Source organism: Pseudonaja textilis, chromosome 2 (assembly GCF_049901715.1).
Source record: "Pseudonaja textilis isolate UNSWEBS1 chromosome 2, rPseTex1.2, whole genome shotgun sequence".
Taxonomy (NCBI): Eukaryota; Metazoa; Chordata; class Lepidosauria; order Squamata; family Elapidae; genus Pseudonaja; species Pseudonaja textilis.
Window position 1 is genome coordinate 62018311 of NC_141991.1, and position 16085 is coordinate 62034395.

A 16085-nucleotide genomic window follows, 5' to 3' on the forward strand; every position below is an offset into this window, starting at 1 on the left:
GGTTGACTCCTGTGAATTAGAAATAGCCTGTTTAGTGAAGTGGTTAAGGTAACCCACTAGAAACCAGGAGACTGAATTCTAGTCCTACCTTAGGTACACAAAGCCAGCTGGATGACCTTGGGCCAGTTTCTCTATGAGCTGTTTTTAATTATTTCCAAAGTTATTTTATTACCAAATCATCTCCCAAAAACAAATCAAAGATGAGACAAAAATGCATAAAAACACGCATATTGTTCTCCCAGTTGAATACTGATAAATATATTTCAATAACAATAATAATATTCAACTTGCAAAACAAATCTACAATTTATAAACTTCCACAGCTCTATTTGCCCAACTAATTTGACCTACCCTCTAATGTAAAAAAAATCAGTTAACAGTTAAAGCCAACAACAAAGTTAAACTTCAAAACTCTATTAATGATTTATTATTTCACATGCAGGAAGTCCTCTACAACTTCTAATCTACCATAGACCACTGCTATTATCTCTAATCTGTCCATGATCAAATTTGATTGATTCTTGAAAATACAATTTTAATTAAAAAACCTTAACTGGAATCTTTCAATAATTATATCTCATTCTCCAAAGTCATAGTTCTCATTGTGAATATCTCTGCAGCACTTCTTGTTCAGATATTATTCTGCCAGTTGGACTACAACATTTCTTTAACAGTTGTCTTCTGTTAAAGAATATGTCTATTCCACAGTCTATTTTCTTTAAAAAGTTCCATTTATTGCTGATCCATACTGCCAACTTAAATTCATAACCTTTTCAGCCTACTCCAATGAACCTACAATTCTCAAACAGCTCTTTCAATTCTGTCAGCAACAAATTGACTTCCAAGCCATCCAATTGCAAGTCTGATTTAACTGTAATTACCTGTATCTCAATATTTCCCTTAGGTTGATTTATAACTCTTGTTACATCATCGAACTTTAGTTTAATTTAGCATTTTTTTTCCAAAGGCTTTCAAGAAAGCTTTGAAATTAAGTTGATCTGACTCTCTTTTATATCTCTTTATGGGCATTGTAAAGAATATATAATGTACAATGTTAAATCTTAATATATTATTGTTTTCATTTTAAATATAATCCAGATTTCTTTTATAGCCAGGTTTCACAACAAAACATAGGCAATTCCTCTCAAAGAAGTAGATATTCCATTAAAAAATGCCCACAGGAAAAATTAAGGTAATATTTCTCACAGGGATGATTCTGTTTATTCCCAGAGAATAAATAGAAAAGAAAGAGAATTTCCCTCTCTTTAGAGAAAAAAAGAGGAGCCAGATATAGATACAAGAGCAAAATAAATCAGCAAAGTTATTTTAAAAATTGATGAAATATAAAATTTTTGCAGTCGTCCGATGCAGATATAAATCAAATCAGATCACATTCACTACCAAGGGGGGAAATTTCCAAAATCTCGCCAAGAAAACTGCAGGACTAATTCAGGCAGTCGTGAGGAGATAACAGTGATATGATGGCACCCACACTCTCGTGAATTAGAAGTATTCTCACCGTTTTGTAAAGTATTTGGGTAGTAACAACCATTGAGGAGAAAATCCAGTAAACTGAATAGATACCTATTTTGTCATTTCATTGTTATGCTGCTATAAAAAGATTTTTGATCTAAAATGTATCTTTAAACTGCCTTTATTCGTTTTCAGGTCATTTCTCTTTATCTGCATAATTATTTCTTCAATGAAGTTTTCAAGGTCTTATTCAAATAATAGGAGCCTTATTGTTGGCATTAGCAACATCTTTGATAGCTTAAGGTGGTTTTGAAATGTAGATATATTAAGAAAGCTAGTCACTAATTCTTAGTCTTGCATTGTAGTCACAGTCATTGTTTATCAGTCATACTCGGACAAGTTTGCACATATTTCTCAGTATGGAAAAAGGGGAAAGGAAAAAAAACATGATTAATATTTCACCATCTTCCCATTATTGTTACTTCCCAGTCTAGGTCACGCTGACATCACTTCTGTAGAGCTGGGCTTCATATGTATGCATTCTTCATGTGTGTGTATATGTATGCATATGTATGCATAAGCTGCATTTCTTGTTTTATTTTCAGTAGTTTATTAACATTTTTAATTAGCCAGATGGCTTTTTTAGATGTCTTTCATTATTTATCATTGGAAATTGTGCAATTTATAACCTCCTCAGAAATTTCCAGTTATCTTGAGCTTCTTTTCCTAGTATACTTAGCCATACAACATTAATTAACACTACCTTGGTTTAATTAATATCAACTTCTGAATTTTGGAGTACATTAAGCTCATGGCTAGCTTTTCATGGATTGAATTCCAGCATGTCATTCATTACCTCCCAGGTTCCTGTACTATATTAATTTTATTAGTCAATTCTGCTGTATTGGCTGAGATCAGATTCTCTCATTCCAGCTCTGCATTCTGAAAGACAGTGTTTTCAACAACGCATTTTGGGAATTAGTTTCCATGACTGCGGGGTTTGTGTTCCTTAAAACATCTGTATTTTGTTATTCTCATCTTCCTATCATTGTTTTAATGATTTTACCAGTGCACTTTCCCATTTTACTTCATCAATATCTAGTTTACTGAGTTACTTAAACTGGTAATGAAACCAGGACAGGAGAAGACAATATTCCAGAGATGTCAGCAAGAACGGAAGCAGCGCATATAGATAAAGACATAAGGCCTGTTGGCTTTAAAATATTTGGCTATGGTGTGGTAAGACTTTGTTAGTTGAAGAGATCAGTATAAAATGTGTTCAGTATTTTTCTGTATTCGTCCAATAGAAAATTGGAAAATCTGTTTCTGCTTATAATCCAGGAGTTGATATGTGGGTTCATACACAGGCTCTAATGAACAGATTCTAATTCTAGTCATAACTAATCTGACTGCTATATTAAATTATTGCTCAATGACTTGAAAATAACTAGTTATTCTTAAAATATTGCGGCCATAATATGTAATGTTCTAAACCACAGGCAGAAATCTTAATGAAAAGGAGGCAATAGGTTAATAGAAACATCTGAGGTTGTTATGCTTTCACAAAATCTGAAGCTTTCATTCCCATAATTTCTGTATGACTGAACAATGCAAAATCTATCTGAAGGAAGCAAAAACAAACATCATGGCAGTATGTCACAGTTGCTGCATTTTTTCAAAAAAAATATCTTTATTTCAGCACTCATAAGTACAAGCTTCTTTTCCCCACTCCCAAGTTTCAGTGGTAGGTTCATTTGCTACACAGTTTTGTGCAGTGGTGGGGTTCAATTTTTTTTACTACCAGTTCTGTGGATGTGGCTTGGTGGGCAGGGCAGGGAAAGGATACTGTAAAATTTCCAGTCGGGTGGTATTTGCCGGTTCTCCAAACTATTCAAAATTTCCGCTACCGATTCTCTAGAACTGGTCAGAACCTGCTGAATACCACCTTGGTTTGGTGGCATATATTTTGTTTTCGATGTTTTCAGATAACAATATTACCTCTGTTCTCTCTTATCAACGCAGCAGTCATTACTTGACTGGTTTAATGAGTAAACACAGAGCCAAAAAATAGCATTACAACCAGTTATAAACTGTTCATTGATGTTATATATGAAAGGATTAATCTTTCCTATGCTTTCAGTGCAAATGCAAACTTTTTAGTATATTTTTTTAAACTATAATACTGTATGGCAAAATATATGTTGGAACACAAGGAGCAGCTACAGATATCTAAACCACGTACCACTGGAAATAGGCATTTAGGTGCTGCTTGAAAAGAGCATATCTCATACTCATTACACAATGCCATCTTAACAAGACCATCTATGTTTGTTCCTGCCTTTATAATAGAGAACTGAATTAAAATTTAAAAATAGGAGGGGGGGGCGGGAAATGCAATCAAAGCCTACACTGTAACAAAAGTTACCTGTGGCCACCTGTCTCTGAAAACTATAGGACTTACGTTAGTCTGTTTCATTGATTGCAACATGAGTGTCTTGAAATATATCAGTACTAATAGTTCCTCTGTGACACAATAATATTTCTCCATTAAAGCTTTTCTGTGATCACTTTTCTTCCTCTTTGGAAAGCAGGTGTTATCTCTTCTCAATAGTAGAATAAAAATATAGACATAGACAGACAGACAGACAGACAGATATAGAGATAGAGATAGATATATATAGATAGGAGTTCCTGGAAGTAACGTAAGCAGAAAGTATGGTTACTAAAATTGTTTTAATAAACATTAACAAAATGTTTATTAAAAATACATTATGGGAGCTCAATTCTGATAGCTGTGATTTTAAAAAAAGCTATTAGGATTGTTCCCCATTTCAGAAAAGCTAAGGAAAAAGCATAATGTTTTTCTAAGTTCTTTAAGAACCCCAGCATGCTTGGGAAGTGCTTTGATATAAGAATTAAAGATGAATGAAAAATGCTGATTATGCAGATACATTTAACCACATGAACTTTTCTCAAACTCTGTTTGCAGGACACACCTTATTTTTGTGAAAGAACTGCGCATATGAAACAATTCCAAGTCTGGAAAAATGAGATTTCCTTGTCAATCAAGCCTATGCATTTCTGTCTGTAATTGCAGGATCAAACTATCTAGTACTATTATTCTTTACTACTCAGATATTGAACAATTTGAGTCAAAATTTAAGTCACAATTTAAGTATACTTCGCGTGATTTACTGAGCAGAGGATAACAAGCCTTTTTTTTCTTTAAAAGTCTAAAAATGAGATTTGCAGTGACTTGTGACAGATTCTTCAACTAGTTTCTTGTTGAGTTTTGGAGCTATAGTTCCCATCACTCCAAACTATCATCAATTTTCAGTAAGATTAGGGGTGGGTTTCTACCAGTTCTGTCCACCTCTGTAGAACCGGTAGTTCTGAAGAGCAGCAGGCACAGAACCGGTTCTATGTCTGCTGATGTTTTTGCCCACCCACCCACCTGGTGCTGTTACCTGATCTTTATTTCCTGATTTTTCAACTTCAGTTGCCGAGGCATAGCTGCAGTTAAAAAAGCAGGAAAAGAGGGCTGTTTCAAAGGCTGCTTCTCTGCACGCGTGCTGATGACGCTTTACAGACACCTGGCTCACAGCAGTGCAGGGATAAATCATAGAACCTCGTAAATCCCAAACCGGTAGTTAACCCTGTCGTATCCCACCCCTGAGTAAGATCCCACTTTAGAGAACAGGAGACTATATAATACAGCATGAGAAGGAAGTTCAGGAGTTAATTATTGTGGAAACTCAAGAGGAAAGTAATTCGTTCTTGCCTTTTGTGGTTTAAAAAGGAATTAGTACTTCATTATTACAAAGCCACTGGATTATCAATAACCTGAATCAGCACACTTTGTTAGCCATTACACTAGTGCTATGGATGGGTTCATCCATCCTGTAAACTTTGGCTTCTTTTAACCATGACTTGTTGAATAAACTATGGTGGCCTGATTCATAAAAATACCATAATGGTTTAATTAACATAACCTTAAGTCAAAACAAAAACCAATCACATTGTAATTTAGCTTCAACTTAGCCAGCATGCTTTGAAACTTCATAGTTGCCAAAAGTGTCAGTAATCACCCCTAAATTCAATACATACTGGTAAAGGACAGATTCAACTCATCTTACACAAAATCAACCCTGAAGCTGCACTAGTATAAAGTGCTGAGAGAGCCTGAAAACAGTTCTGGCCTTTTCCCAATCTTTTGCACATCTCTTTGGATTCATGGCCCCTTGATTTTTTGCCATGTCTCTCTTTGCATGTGGGATAAGCCTTATTAGATCCTCACCTGCATATATAAACCAATTTCCTTCTGAGTAAAAATGTGTATTTTTAAGAATCCGCATTCAGCCTTTATAATAGATATATAATATATAATATAAAGGAAGAACAAGATACATTGAGAGAAGGTTAGAGACGAAATACAAGAGATTACAAGGTAATATGACAGAAGCTGCCAAGCAGGAGAAGAGAAATTGGGTACTCCCTATTTACTATTGGTAGGGAAAGCAAGAGAATCAAATGTGCATTGTGGAAGTTATTCAAAACTCTGGGTGGCTTCAACATTTTTTAAAATAATAATAGGGATAAAATAGTATTCTCCACTCTACATTTTCTCATCTTTCTAACAATAGTTTGTGCTTGCTTACTTTGCCCTTAGACTGGTGTTTCCAACACTAGTCATTTTAAGATGTGGGGATTTGAGTCACAGAATGCTCTAGCCAGCATTCCCAGCTGATGTATTCTGGGAACTGAAGTTGACACATCTTAAAATATTAAAGTTGGGAAACACCGCCTTAGATCTTTCCTTCCCAATTTCATCTTTTGTCTATAAAATTGTAGTGGCACTACAATTTTACAATTATAGATGTACATATACAGAAAAATCTAGGTTCTCATGAGTTACTTGCTCCTAGATAAGGATACCATATGCTTTCAGGGGACACATCTTTTGAAAACTTATTAAAGGGTTAGCAAAGTAAGTGATTCACTGTTATGCTCTACTAACCTTCCTATTATGCCATTAAACCAGGGCTAGTAACATACAACCTGCAGAAATGGTTGACTGTAATTTAAATTCTGGCAGGGATCCAGAAATATATGTTCCTGTTTTCTGCTTTAAATTAAAGTGACTTTTATAGCTCTGCATCTTTTAACTGCAGAGCAGAAAGGCAGAATATTGGTTGGGAATAGACTTACAATAATCCCAATGTATCTAGAGAATGGAGGGATATTGGTTTTAAGTGATACCTTTTATGCTGAATAGCTGTCTCTATCTTACAGGCTAACATGCATTTGAAATCCTACAGTATTTGGGAGCAGGATAGATAGGCTTGAGTAAGAAAAGCCACAGGTACAGGTTGAACAATAGGCTTCATTTTCTTCACAAGTTTTTTTCTTCACATTTTCCAACTGCACAAAGCAATTCTAATTTTTTTTAAAAAAATGTAAAATATATTATTAGCCCTTGATCAGCATATATGGTTTAGCTAATATAGCTGGATAAGCTATACCTTCACATAGCATGTGACTTTAAAAGACAGGAAGAACTGACCGTCAATGCAAGTAAAACCTGAATACATTGAATAAAAGCCATCCTTTCAAAGAGGAAGTTTAAAAATGCCCATGCCTTAGAACTGAGCACAAATATGAAAAAGAAGTTACAGCAAGTTATATTTACAGTTGTAGATGTACATGGCCAATCAAGAAGAATTTAAACCAGACTATATCCACTGATTTCATTCAGGGGTGAAGGAGTAGAGCAAAGTTGGGCTCTTATACAATACTAATAATTATTATAGTTCCAGCAATTGGATTGCAAGAAACTTGGTTCAACAGCATAGGCATCTCTGCTATGGAAAAATTAAAGCAATTAAAAAAAAATCCATACAAAGTTAGAGGCAGGTAGAAAGAGATTCTTGAGTTCCAGTACTCTATATATAGCTATGGATTCCTTCCAGATAATGCAGAAATGCTTGTGAGATCCCACACAGATGTTAAATGGTTTTAAGACTGTTTTCAAGGCTGGATTCTTTTACGGTAGAGATAGGCATTGCTCACTTGGTTCATGATAACCAAACTGGTGAGAATAGGGCACAGCATAATTAGATACCAGGAGATTCCAGTCAAAGTTGTGGAAAACCACAGGGAACACATGCCCAGCATCAAGCTGGAACAACCAAGTAGATACCCAATCAGCCCTGATGTGGCATGGTATAGTTTCAGTTTGCTCAGGGTCCAGTTCTTCATTAGCTTGGGGTAGAGCAGGGCGAGCCCACCCATGCACTGCAGGGTAGCGTATACCACTGTCAGCAAGCCAGTCTGGCCATGCCAGGTGACAAAATGCTCTTTCCCATTGAGGTACTTGTTATAGCTGATAATGGCCAATCCCAGCAATGCACAGATGAGAGCAAGCAGCTGTAAAGCCCAGTGGAAACGGACCTTGGCCTTGCGGGAGAAGGACCGGAGGAGGGAGCTCTCTGGAGAGAAAGTCAGCAGGGCCTCTGTCATCAGGAAGGAAAACTGGGAGAAGGGAAGACAGAAAAAGACATAAGGGTGTTCCTACATAAAGATTAGCTTCAAAAAATATTTAGCAATACTTCATGTGAAAATGTGGGAAACCACCAGATATTTAATGAGGCACTAATTTGTCAATGGGGGAGGCTATATTCAAGAAGATACATAATTTTAAAATGAAATTCCACAAAAGAGAAAATACCAATTTAGAGAGACGGTATATAGAGAGACTCATTCTTGAAACAGGGCAGCAGAAGTTCCATAGTGAAGAATACGCATCTGCCTCTTATGCGCAACAAAGTATTCTGCCTTTTGGCATGAAGAGCCAGCAAATTGAACAACTTGTTATAAAAGACATGGAGCTTAATCCATGTTAAGTCTTTGCATGAAAGGCTCTTATTTCACTGTCATCTTCTTTTCACTAAAAGAAAAGCGGCCATATTGAATTGCCATTCATAAAATGGCAGACACTTCCAGGATTGTCCCACATGTGGTTGTTCATAAAATGGCAGCTGCTTTTGGGATTGTGCCACATAGCCCAGCAATGAAGCAGTTTGTTCTGTTACCTAACATGGTCTGTGCAACGCTATAGGAAATTCCAGGGCTTTATACAGCATTGCACAATTCGTATTAGGGGACCATAATGGACCGTTCTGTTACTGGGCTGCTATTTCAGTGCAGCCACAAGGAACTGTGTTGCTAAGCAACATAGCCCAGCAGAAAAGCAATCCACATTGTGACTGTGCTAAAATGGCAGCTGCATCTGTGACACAGCTGTACAGCCCAGGAATGCTGAAAGATAGCGTGGCATGTCCTCCTTCCCCAACGTGAGCTATAGAGCTCTGGAGAACTTTAAACTCCAAGTGGAGGATGGGGAATGGGCAGGAGGCCAAAGCCCTGTGGGAAACCAGTGTGGAGAGGGAGAAACAGGTACAAGGGCTGTGCAGATCCCAAGGGGCGGGAAGTGGAGCCTGGAGTGTTTCATGGGGTGGAGGAGGAGGCCTTAGGAAGCCCAGGGCAGGTGGGCATCAGTCAGGATTTCTAATGACCCATATAGTCAGTCATAAGTGTATGTATGTATGTATGTATGTATGTATGTGTATGTGTATGTGTATGTGTATGTGTATAATCATAACACAAAGGCTGTGAATCTCAAAGATTAACCAATAATAATAATAATAATAATAATAATAATAATAATAATAATAGCCATATTTTAACAACTGTAGTGGGTGGAAGTTATTAAGGGAGGTGCTCTCTCAACTGTAATGGGCAGGCTATATTGTTATAAATCAAGGATTACCTGCATATATTTCAGAAATGATACCCAATAGTAGAAGAAAGGAGTATTATATATATATCTACTGCTTTGAGTTATTTATAAAAACAATGCGAGATAAAAAATCTAGAAAACATAATCTCATTTGTCTGGCTTACCGCAAGAGACATTAAGAAAGGATGCCAGGAGAACAAACCTGGAAAGGAATGAAAGCAAAATCAATCTCGGCTGGCTAATCATGACTGTAAAGATATTACTGTGTTTCTCCAACAATACGGCCTCCCCCAATAGGAAGCCCCAGCATGCTGTATAGGCATAAAATCAAATTAAGCCCCTGCCCCCAAATTAAGGCCTGTATTAAACATGTAAAATGGGGGGAATGGCGGGGGGGCTGGCTGTTATGAAGTACTTTTGTTGCATACCTGGATATGGTGCTGCCTGTGCTGACCTCGGCGTTGGTGGGGCGCTTCATATCGGGAGACCTTCCACCACTGTTGCTTTCCCTTCTCCCCGTGCTGCCGCGGCGTTTAAAGCAACTCCATGGCATTTGGCACAGCCACGCACAGCCAGCCAGGGCTCCTCCCTGCAACCGGAGCCCGGTGGAGACACTCGGCTTCAGGCGCTCCTGTTGCTGCCTTCCCTTTGCCTTCAAAGGCAAAGCCAATTAAAAACGACGCCATACTACCAGTACGACAAAGACTCCCCTGCCCAAGAGGGCAGCCCAACCCCATGTGGGGAGGCGAATCTCCCAGGGCCGCAGCGCAGGATTGGCCCACCCAGGGAGAAGTGCCTAGTCATCATCCCTGCCTGGCACCGGGCAGAGCGTGAAGAGCTTCGCCTGGGGCGCCCAGCGCAGCTGACAGATGGGCCCTCCTGCCCAGCGGCAGGGCTCTCGCCAAGGCAGCGAGCGCCTCCCCACCGGACCTTCCGCTCATCCCACCAGGGCTGCGCCGGAGCCATGCAGGCTGGGTAGAGCCGGGAAAGTGAGCCACGGGTGCGCACCTGCCTGCCAACCGAAAGAGCCGGGCGGACCTGAGCTTGGCTTCCTTCCCAAGTCCCTCCAGCCCGAACCTGAAGGGGCCACCAGGAGAGGCTGCCCGAGGCAATGATAGCGCCCACTTGTCCGCGGACAGGGTGGCGAGGTGACAGCAGCGCTGCTTCCCTAGCCGGCGGGTCCGGCGGAGAGAGCCCAAAGCCACCCATCCTTTCCACCCCTCACCCAGGCCATCCCCGTGCATCTCCAAATGCGCCGGCAGCTCCAAATGCTGCAGCGGCATGAGTATCGGGCAGAGGCGTTCACTCGTCGAGGCTCAGCTCAGAGGAAGACGTGGCACAGGCTGTCACCTTGCCTCCCTGTCCACAGATGGGTGGGCGCTATCATTGCCTCGGGCAGCCTCTCCCGGTGGCCCCTTCAGGTTCGGGCTGGAGGGACTTGGGAAAGAAGTCAAGCTCAGGTCAGCCTGGCTCTTTCGGTTGGCAGGTGGACGCGCACCCACGGCTTGCTTTCTCAGCTCTGCCCAGCCCACATGGCTCCGGTGTGGCCCTGGCGGGATGAGCGGAGGGTCCTGTGGGAAGGTGCTCACTGCCTTGGCGAGAGCCCTGCCGCTGGGCAGGAGGGCCTGCCTGTCAGCTGCTCTGGGCGCCCCAGGCGAAGCTCTTCACGCTCTGCCCGCTGCCAGGCAGGGATGATGACTAGGCACTTCTCCCTGGGTGGGCCGATCCTGCGCTGCGGCCCCGGGAGATTCGCCTCCCCACATGGGGTTGGGCTGCCCTCTTGGGCAGGGGAGTCTTTGTCGTACTGGTAGTATGGCGTCGTTTTTAAAAGAATTGGCTTTGCCTTCGAAGGCGACAGGAGCGCTTGAAGCCAAGTGTCTCCGCCGGGCTCCGGTTGCAGGGAGGAGCCCTGGCTGGCCATGCGTGGCTGTGCCAGATGCCGTGGCATTGCTCTAAATGCCACCGCAGCACAGGGAGAAGGGAAAGCAACGGTGGCAGAAGGTTTCTCGATATGAAGTGCCCCACCAACGCCGAGGTCAACATCCAAGCCATTGCCACCCGCCCGAGGATGCAAGGAGGGGAATTAAGTCACCCCCGAAAAGACAGCCTAGCTGTTTCTTTGGGGGGGGGTCAAAAAAAAATAAGGCCCAGCCTTATTTTGTGAGAAACACGGTAGTATGCTCCTTATATTCAATTCATTCGTTGAAGTCTTAAAATACCCTGATGTGAGATAATACAACCCAAGGTTTCTATCATAGCTGTGCCTATGCTGATGCTGCATTTAAATGTTACCTGAAGCCACCAAAGGCAGAGCCATCAGAATCTGGAAGCTAATTAGGGACAATTTTCATCCTGTTTTCAAACTGGGTACTTTTAAGGGTAGAAATAAAAGCACAAGGATTTTATTCATATTCCTAATTTCTCCCAAATTAAGCAAAACAGGTCAACATGTAATTATTGCCCTTGTATCACTAATAAAATTTGTGCAGCTAAGAAGTTAAAGTGTAGCTCAGAACAGATGAACTGACATGTCCACAGATTGTGAAATACAGTATTAATATGTTTACTGACAAACTACATGTAGAATTAAATATGTCAGTATTGGAAGCCCACTATTTGTGAAATAAGTAATTCTGAGGTTCTCTCAAATATGAATCTAGTAATCTCTTGAGGTCGAGAAAGAAATAAAACATGTCCACCTCCAACATTAAAAAAGTGACAACCTAGTGAAACTTAAAACCAATTGTTTAAATTCCAAAATAGTGTCAGGATTGGATTGGATTCACTGCCATCTTCCTTTCATTAAAAGAAATTTATTAACTTTTTTCAGCTGAAGATACAGAACTATAACTAGATTGGAGAAGTCATTGTAATGAATGGATGAACTTAGTGGGATGAAACTCAGTCTGTAGTCAATAAAAAAGAAAAGGTTACACACACCAACCAAATTCAGCACAGGCAATGCAGTATGGATGCAAGCTAGTCATAATCACTGATGATTATATATTAAGCATCCTTATGGCTTGAAATGGGAGACTATGACTGCTAATCCCACTTTAGGTATGAAACCAGCTGGGTGACCTTGAGCCAGTCACTTACTATTCACTCTTTTCCCTAGGAAGACAATTGCAAGCCACTTCTGCATACATTGCCAAGCAAACTGCAGATTTGTCCACAGTCATCAGAATTAAACAATGACTCAAATCAATGGCATGCACACAAATATCGTAACTTTTTTCTCTGAGAACTCAAGGTAGCATTTATGAATGGGGTCTTTCCCAAAACTGCTATGATCCAATAAGATAAGAGGGGCTGAAAGCATGATCGGCCAAAATTTATCAAGAGAACTTTATAACTGAATGGGATTTGAATGTAACTAGCTCAAGCACAACACCTTACCTTTCTGCTCCACTAATTGTTTTAATTATATATAGCAGTACAGATGAGGTTGGAAAAATTAGGGTGGAGTGTTGGTCAAAATGGGTGACTAGAATTGCCAAGATCCAAGTTTAACTTAACCAGGGAGGTACTGACTGACTTGCAGCCTGCCTTCTTCCTCCTCAACCCCTATGCCCAGCCTTGACCTACTAGCTAAAGTCATCATCCAGCAGGACGATCTGTACTGTACAATGTAAGCATTCCTGTCCATGTTTCAAGTCCTATTGGGGAAATAATACAGCATGGTTCTCCCTTTGCTCTTTACTTACTTGATCCAGGTCTGGTGAGTACCACCATGACAATGGTGAATCCAAGAGAAACCAGGTGTGCGGCTGCACCAAAGACAGTCCTGAGAGAGTGGTAAATCTGAGATTCCGTTTCAACTGCCAGAGCCATGTCTTCTGGATTATGAATAAGACGTTCCACTGTCCACGAATTATTGATCTTCTAAGTTTACATGCAAAACCTATCAAGTGTCCCAGAACATCAAAGTGAGGGAAAATTCAAGCACTACTGTTTTAAACAAAAAAATTCTGCTTCAGGTTTCTCATGCTTCTGTCAATGATCCTGTGTGATAAACGTAAAGAGATATTAAGAAAAGAAGGAGCAAAATAAAAACACCTGGAAAGCCCAGGAATAGTCTTTAGTCCTCAACTATAATCAAAGAAAATTCTAGGCTGTCAGAGCAGAGTCTTATTTCCAACAAGGATTTGCCATCAAAACCTGGGATTCTGCCAGAAAGGAAACTAAATTTTAGATATTGTAGGTTCTTAATGTAATGTCATATCATAAAATGTTATAATTCCAATTATTTAATCTCATTTCTCCCTCTTTTTCCTGTTCTCATTTTATGTGCATAAAGCATAGGCTGACTTTTGAGGGTTGGACAGAATTTTTTGTTGTGGTGGGGGAAAAGGTCTTCTAAACCTTTAATATAAGGTGGGCTTCAGATTAAAAGAGGCTTTTGTTCCCTCCAGGAATCAAACTGACTAAACACAAAGCACTCAAACTAAAGCTACATGCCTGAAGGAAACCTAACTACACATGAATGCTGATTTAGCTCCATTGTTTAGGTTCAGGAGGAGATGGTATATTGCAATATGCAAGAATAGCAAGCTGCTGCAATCATTTTCAACTGACATTCAGAAGTATGGGAAGCTCCCCTGACAGGATTGGTAATAAATCACAAGACAATGCAAACAAGCGAAAGAAAGGAACCACACAGCCATGGTTGATTTATGAACCCCAATAGGCTTCCTTGTGATTAATTTAACCATAGTTTAATTTTAAAAAATCCGATGTCAACAAATCACAGTTAGCTAAAATATGGATGGGAACTTTATGGTTCAGCAAGGGTCATGTAAACATAGCCATTAAACACTTTTGTTGCATGTGTGGGAAGCAAAATATCCACATCTTCAAACTGAACCGAGCAGTCATGCAGGCCTGCAGATCTTCCTTTCTGGGGATTTTCAAAACAAATGTTGTGCAGCACCCTTTTCTATGAATCATGAACTAGAAAAATTCATCCTATACTTCTAGTATAATAATGCACATTTCACTGCCAGTACACTATCAGAGCTTTTCCTATAGAAGTCTAAAAAATTAAAACATCACTGTTTTGTTTCACTAGGAAATTATGATTTCTTGAAGAACAGCCTGAAGAATTACATTCAACCTTTACCACCAAATGTCTGTGGAAATGCATCTCAATTATATGCTATGAATATGCATCGTTAAAGAACACAGCAGGGCTCATGTTCACATTTATAATGCTGCCCATCTTCACTCCTCTGAGCAGCATAGAAGTAGATGGCAAACATTTGAAACTCTGAAAAATAACATTTCAAGACAAAACTCTTGAAAAATTGTTGACACAAGCACTAACAGAAAACACCAGTGGATTATTTTTTAATTTGTACGCACTATATACAGCTTGCAATCTGTTCATCCAATTTTTATTGGTCAAGATTATATAAACATAGAAATATTTTTCCTCTGTTCATTTTTACTGTTAAGTGATGGTAATTTGCCCAAGGCTATCACCCTGAGATCTATTCTGACATTTCAGAATCCATTGTTTAAATTATTTGCCCCTGAAGGAATAGGCAAGCAACTTAAATATATAATCAAAAGTGCATGAGTTTCTTACAAATTTTCATAGTGGAAACTCATTGCTGAAAATTACAGTTCTATATATCCTGTAACAGTTAAGGCTATTTTGGAAACATAAATTTATAATATGCAAATTCAATTTGCCACAAATTTGCTTTACCTATGGGGATGTTGTAATAAATGAAACCATCCTGAGTGGAGAATTAAACTCCAAGCTTTGTAAGAAGGTGCATCTATAGAGATACAACCTTAATTAAATAAAACCATGGGATCAAAAAGAAATGAGACTGGAACCAAGAAATTTGGCTGACCTTAAGGCAGGTTGACCCTACCAGTAGGCTTTCATATTATACCTTGTTCAGGTATGCCTAAACAAATAAAACATATAGTATAATGCGCTAGCTTATTGGCTGAGTTCCTATAAGATGCTGAACCACAAATAACACAGCCCTCTTTTAGCCTAGGCTGTTCTCTGTAATACAGTATTAAGGCAAAGAGAAAGACGCCATAGACTTCCTTTCCTTTATTTCAGTGGCAAGGCAAAGCTCCCCCTTGAGCATTTTGAAAAAGAAGCCGAGGGTAGCCTGCATTTCGATTCTTCACCCCGTATCTTAGGGGCACAATCGAAAGTGGAAGTGGCAGCTAAAAGGAAGAAAGAAAACACGAGAAGCTAAAACACACACCTCTCAGGACTCCGTCCAAAACGATGAGGCAGTTTCGTGAATCATTTCCGCCTCACCTGGTTTGACAGCACCAGGACACGCATCCTTCTCGGATAAAGCAGCCGTTCCTTACAGCCGTGCCCACCCTACACCTTGCATTGCAACTGGCATAGGCGGTAAGGTCTGTAGTACAAGAGGTGTGGAGCGATGCCTCCACCAATCAAGGACTACACCTAGGTTTTTCTTTTTGTCAGAATGAGCGTTGAGCTCCAGGGCTGCTGTTCCACAAAAAGCATCCCAAGCCCTGGAAACCCCAGGCAGAGCAGAGCCCATCCCCTTCGGCAGATCTGCCCTAATCCGCCCACAAGGCTTTGAGAAAAGCACCCCTCTCCCAGCTCCAATCCAACCGCCTTGGGGGGGGGGGGATTCTCACCTCCGCCGAGAACAGCAGCATCGCAAAAGGAGCATCAACTCCGGTGGAAGCCAAGGAAGTACCCCATGCCTTTTGATTGGGCGAGTCCACCCAGCTTGTCATACGTTCCTCCTACCCTGGCGGGCCGCTCTCTGCGCCTGAGAGGCTGAGCCGCGCTGCCCATCAT

The 16085-nt window shown here is 40.3% G+C and overlaps 1 protein-coding gene across 6 annotated transcripts; it reads right to left on the bottom strand.

The window, feature by feature from the left end:
• Positions 1-4187: 4187 nt before the first annotated feature.
• Positions 4188-16041, bottom strand: CYB561D2 (cytochrome b561 family member D2). 6 transcript variants are annotated; one of them, XR_015741666.1, is made up of 5 exons: positions 15920-16041; positions 12979-13276; positions 9436-9473; positions 5656-8004; positions 4188-5621 (listed from the first exon to the last, which is right to left on the bottom strand). XR_015741666.1 is itself a non-coding variant. In XM_026725433.2 (4 exons), exons 2-4 carry the CDS (start codon positions 13103-13105, stop codon positions 7501-7503), a joined length of 669 nt encoding a protein of 222 aa, XP_026581218.1. In that variant the 5' UTR covers positions 13106-13276; positions 15920-16041; the 3' UTR covers positions 4188-7500. The 6 variants fall into 6 exon arrangements, 5 of the variants coding, with proteins under 5 accessions (XP_026581218.1, XP_026581229.1, XP_087780197.1 ...); XM_026725433.2 differs by having other exon boundaries at positions 4188-8004; XM_026725444.2 differs by having other exon boundaries at positions 4188-8004; positions 12979-13175; positions 15920-16032.
• Between the last annotated feature and the right edge of the window lie 44 nt (positions 16042-16085).